This window comes from Nicotiana sylvestris, chromosome 9, assembly GCF_000393655.2.
Source record: "Nicotiana sylvestris chromosome 9, ASM39365v2, whole genome shotgun sequence".
Classification (NCBI taxonomy): Eukaryota; Viridiplantae; Streptophyta; class Magnoliopsida; order Solanales; family Solanaceae; genus Nicotiana; species Nicotiana sylvestris.
In genome coordinates this window covers 68,345,293-68,350,730 of record NC_091065.1, presented here as the reverse complement: position 1 = coordinate 68,350,730, position 5,438 = coordinate 68,345,293, and the positions used below count along the sequence as shown (strand labels likewise).

The 5,438-nt window shown below is 40.1% G+C and overlaps 2 protein-coding genes across 2 annotated transcripts; both read left to right on the top strand.

Moving 5' to 3' along the window:
* Positions 1-1,369: 1,369 nt before the first annotated feature.
* On the top strand, positions 1,370-1,921 carry LOC138877715 (uncharacterized). Its single transcript, XM_070157344.1, has one exon. It carries the CDS (start codon positions 1,370-1,372, stop codon positions 1,919-1,921), a length of 552 nt encoding a protein of 183 aa, XP_070013445.1.
* A 610-nt stretch (positions 1,922-2,531) lies between these two features.
* LOC138877714 (uncharacterized) lies at positions 2,532-2,957 on the top strand. Its single transcript, XM_070157342.1, has one exon. It carries the CDS (start codon positions 2,532-2,534, stop codon positions 2,955-2,957), a length of 426 nt encoding a protein of 141 aa, XP_070013443.1.
* The last annotated feature ends 2,481 nt before the right edge of the window (positions 2,958-5,438 follow it).

The following is a 5,438-nucleotide window of genomic DNA, read 5'->3' as shown; positions in this document are numbered from 1 at the left end:
TCCGATGTGTCCACCTATAAAGTAGAAACTCAGAAAGTTCAACCCGGATATGAGTCTGAAAATCAAAGAGGAAGTCACCAAATAGATCAAAGCTAAGGTTCTCAAAGTGGTTGAATACCCTACTTGGTTGGCTAACGTCGTGCCAGTTCTGAAGAAGGATGGGAAGGTCAGAATATGTGTCGACTATCGGGATTTAAATAAAGCAAGTTCCAAAGATGATTTCCCGTTGCCCAATATACGCATACTAAATGACAATTATGCCAAGCATGAACTCCATTCCTTTTTGGATCGATTCGCGGGATACTATCAGATCTGGATGGATGAAGAAGATGCCGAGAAAACAACCTTTATTACTCAGTGAGTGATGTATTATTATAAAATGATGTTGTTTGGTCTGAAGAATGCTGGAACCACTTATATGAGAGTTATGATGACTATTTTCCATGGCATGATTCACAAACAAATAGAGGTGTACGTAGACGACATCATTATCAAATCCAGAAGAAGCACAGATCATATAGCAGACTTAAGGAAATTCTTTAATCGGCTTCGAAGGTACAATCTGAAACTGAATCCTGCAAAGTGTGCCTTTGGAGTCCCTGCTGGAAAACTACTAGGTTTCATCGTCAGTCGCCGAGGGATTGAACTAGACCCTTCAAAGGTCAAAGCTATCCAAGATTTGCCACCTCCGAAGAGCAAGAAAGATATGGTGAGCTTCCTGGGGCATCTCAATTACATCAGTCACTTCATGCAATCGACCGTGATCTGTGAGCCAATTTTCAAAATGCTGAAGAAAGATATCGCAACAAGTTGGACTGTAGACTACCAAAAAGCTTTTGACAAAATCAAGGAATAATTGTCCATACCTCTAGTCCTGGTCCCGCCGGAACCTGGGAGACCTCTACTACTCTATCCGTCTGTATTAGATGGAGCTTTCGGTTGTGTCCTGGGACAACACGATGAAATGAGGAGAAAAGTGCAGGCCATATACTATCTGAGTAAGAAGTTCACACCCTATGAAGAACAGTATTCCTTGCTGGAATGCACCTGCTGCACCCTGACATGGATAGCTTAGAAATTGAGGCACTACTTCCGTGCCTACACTACATACCTCATATCAAGGATGGATCCTCTAAAATACACTTTTCAGAAACCCATGCCTACAGGGAAACTAGCAAAATAGCATATACTGTTGAGTGAATTTGATATTGTCTATGTGACCCAAAAGGCGATCAAGGGGCATGCATTAGCAGATTATCTTGCAGAAAATCCTATAGGAGGAGAATACGAACCACTGAAAATGTATTTTCCCGATGAAGAAGTATCATTTGTATGAGAAAATATCATCAAAACCTATGATGGTTGGAGAATGTTCTTTGATGGGGCTGCGAATTTCAAAGGAGTGGATATTGGATCTATTTTGGTGTCAGAGACAGGTCAGCATTATCCGGTATCCGCGAAGCTCAGGTTTCCGTGCACCAACAATATGGCAGAATACGAGGCTTGCACCATGGGGCTCAATTTGGCCATTGACATGAATATCCAGGAATTGCTGGTAATTGGTGATTTAGACCATCTGGTACATCAGGTTCTAGTAGAGTGGGCTACCAAGAATACCAAAATATTTCCATATTTGTATTACGTGCAAGAGTTGATGAAGAGGTTCACAAAGATAGAATTCAAACATATTCCGAGAATCCAGAACGAGTTCGGAGATGCACTGGCTACTTTGTCTTCCATGATACAGCACCCGGATAAGAATATCATCGACCCTATTCCAGTAACAACCCATAATAAGCCAGCCTATTGTGCTCATGTTGAAGAAAAAATGGAGAATATGTGGTTCCACAATATCAAGGAATACTTGGCAAAAGGAGAATACCTGGAGAATGCAAACCATACTCAGAAACGCACACTCTGAAGATTATCCAATCATTTCTTCCATGAAGGAATTTTGTACAGAAGGACTCCAGACCTAGGATTATTACTGTGCGTTGATGCTAAGGAAGTTTCCAAACTGCTCAAAAAGATATATGTCGGAACTTGTGGACCACACATGAACGGTTTTGTTTTAGCCAAGAAAATATTGAGAGCATGATATTTTTGGATGACTATGGAAACGAATTGCATCAGGTATGTCCAAAAGTGTCATAAGTGCCAAATACATACAGATATGATACGGGTACCACCAAATAAACTCAATGCAATAAGTGCACCTTGGCCTTTTCCCGCTTAAGGAATGGATGTCATCAGTCCGATCGAGACTGCCGCTTCGAATTGGCATAGGTTCATTTTAGTGGTCATAGACTACTTCACAAAATGGGTTGAGGCTGCATCTTACAAGGTTGTAACCAAGAAAGTCATCACAGATTTTGTCAGGGACCGTATTGTTTGTCAATTTGGGGGTACCAGAATCTATTATCACCGACAACACCGACAACCTCAATACTGAATTAATAAAAGCTATGTGTAAAACCTTCAAAATCAGGCATAAGAATTCCACAACATACAGACCTCAAATGAATGGAGCCATGGAGGCTGCTAACAAGAACATCAAGAAAATTCTAAGGAAAATGGTAGACAACCACAAGCAATGGCACGAGAAATTACCATTTACCTTATTGGGATATCGTACTACAGTCCGCACATCAACTGAAGCAACTCCCTATATGCTGGTTTACGGTATTGAAGCTGTCATTCCTACCGAGGTCGAAATTCCTTCTTTGAGAATTATACAAGAAGCAGAACTCAGTGATGTAGAGTGGATACAGAGTCGCTATGAACAATTATCTCTTATTGACAGGAAAAGAATGAATGCATTATGTCATAGTCAATTTTACCAAAACAGAATGTCCAGAGCTTTCAACAAAAGGCTCAAAGCCACACAGTTCACACTGGGGCAGCTGGTCCTGAAGCGGATCTTCTGTGATGACCCAAAGGGTCATGTTATGACATAAGATATCATTCCGGGCTCATTAGCCTTAGAAACATTTTAATTTTGTTCACCTCGATTTGCATGCTCAGTGCGGGTGTGAATACGAAAAGATTTTATGTGGAAATATATGAATCAATAATTTTTGAGAGTTAATATTTTATTTTTAGTTGACTTTGGTCAACATTTTGAGTGAACGGACCCGGATCCGCGTTCTGACGGTCCCGGGAGGTTCGCAGTAAAATATGGGACTTGGGCGTATGCCCGGAATTGAACTCCGAGGTCCCTAGCCTTAGAAATAAATTTTTGAAGAAAATTGTTATGCTGGATTTTTAAGGAAATAAAGAAATAAATTAATGTTTGAACTCGTTAGTATCGGGCCCGTAATTTTAGTTCCGGGGCCGGGTATAGGTTTGTTATAATGTTTAAGTACTATTTGTGAAATTTGGTGGAAATCGGAGTTCATTTGACGTGATTCAGACGTATGTTTGAGAACTAGTGAATTTGAAGTGTTCTTGAGAAAATCATGAGTTTTGAGGTTAAATTCGTAGTTTTAGGTGTTATTTTTTTGATTTGATCGCACAACAAGTCCGTATGATTTTTTAGACTTGCGTGCATGTTTGGTTTGAAGCCCCGGGGGCTCAGGTGAGTTTCAATAGGCCACAGAGTGTTTTGAAACTTAGAAAAATACCTGGACCTGAAAAGTTGCAGAATCGCAGGTCTCTGAACCAGGTTCTATGACAGCGCTGGAAATTCGCTGACAATAGTGGGTAGGGACCAGGTTCTGCTGCAACGTCCATTTTTCTGCTGATAGTGGTGGCCAGGGGCCAGGTTCCACTGCAGCGCCCATTTTTCCACTGACAGCGGTGGCAGGGACTTGAGGCGTACATATATATACATGACTTTTCATTATTTTATTTTATTTCAAAAATAACAAAACCCTAAACATCCCTAGGCGGTTTTTCAAAGACCCAAACTTCTCCAAATCATAGGTAAGTGATTTCTAACTCATCTCCTTCAATCTAATTCATCTTTTTACATGATTTCACTTCAAAATCTAGGGTTTTTCATAAGAAATTGGGTGTTCTTGGGTAGAAATTAGGATTTTCAAATTTTGGGGATTTGGACCTCAAATTGAGGTTGGATTTCAAAACCAATTGCATATTTGAGTTCGTGGGTGAGTGGGTAATCGAGTTTTGGTTTGAACTTCGAGTTTTGACCAAGCTGGCCCGGGGTAGGTTTTTGACTTTTGGGAAAACATTGGGAAATCTATATTCATGCATTAGAATTGGTTTGTTTAGTATTTATTGATGTTATTAAGTAAATTATGACTAGATACAAGTGGATTGGAAGTGGAACCGAGAAGTAAATCGGTAATTGAGGCTTGATTTTGTCCGTGGAATTGAGGTAAGTGTTTGGTCTAACCTTAGCTTGAGGAAATAGGTGTTGTGGTCTTATTTGCTACGTGTTAGTGTTGAGTACGGTGTATAGGTGTGGTAACGAGTATGTACACGTTAGTTTCAGGTATGCCTGTGAGTCTTATCCCATGATTGTTGTGACTCTTATTATGTATTGTCCATGCTTAATTGATGATTATCACTGTTGAACGAGACTTATGATAATTTCTTGTTAAATGACCATTATTGAGTATTGTCTCAAGTTGAGATTTATTTTGTGAATTAACTATTAGAACGAGATTGGTTATAGTTGATTCCCTTGACGGGATGTAGTTGTTTCTATTTTTGATTTCCTTGTTGGGTTGTATTTGTTTCTATTGTTAATTCCCTTACCGGTATGTATTGTTTCTATTGTTTGGGTGAGGAAGAGTGTAAAGCACGAAGGGTGATGCCGTTCATGATATTGTGAGTGAGTGTTAATGCACGAAGGGTGATTCCGTGCATGATATTGTGAGTGTTAATGCACGAAGGGTGATGCCGTGTCATGATTTAAGAGCTAATGCACGAAGGGTGATGTTGTGCCATGATTATGAAAGTTAATGCATGAAGGACGATACCGTTCCATTTCTGTTATTTCTTATGGTGAGAATGAGAGTAAAAGCACGAAGTGTGATGTCGTGCACGTGTTACAGATTCCTTATTCCTACTGATACAAATATGGTGTTCATTATGCTTCTCTATTAAATTACTGCTAGAATTTGATATCCCCCGCAGCATGTTTCCCCTTCCTATCTTTATTTGTTATTTCCTGTTATTATTGTTTCATTCGTATATGATTAACTACACAGGTTAATATGGTTGTCGTGTCCTAGCCTCAGCACTACTTCGTCGAGGTTAGGCTCGACACTTATCAGTACATAGGGATGGTTGTATTGATACTGCACTTTGCACTTTTGTGCAGATCTCGATGCCGGATCCTGTGAGTAGATTCGAGGTTACGGCCTTCAGTCCAGGGAGACCAAGGTAGATCTGGTGGTGTTCGCAGAGCCTGAAGTCCCCTTTCCCCGTTTTAGTTTCTTCTGTCTCGTCTATTTTGAGAACAATTGTAC

Coding starts and splice junctions, on each gene's coding strand:
- LOC138877715 (XM_070157344.1), top strand. CDS start 1,370: ATGTTCTTTGATGGGGCTGCGAATTTCAAAGGAGTGGATATTGGATCT.
- LOC138877714 (XM_070157342.1), top strand. CDS start 2,532: ATGGAGGCTGCTAACAAGAACATCAAGAAAATTCTAAGGAAAATGGTA.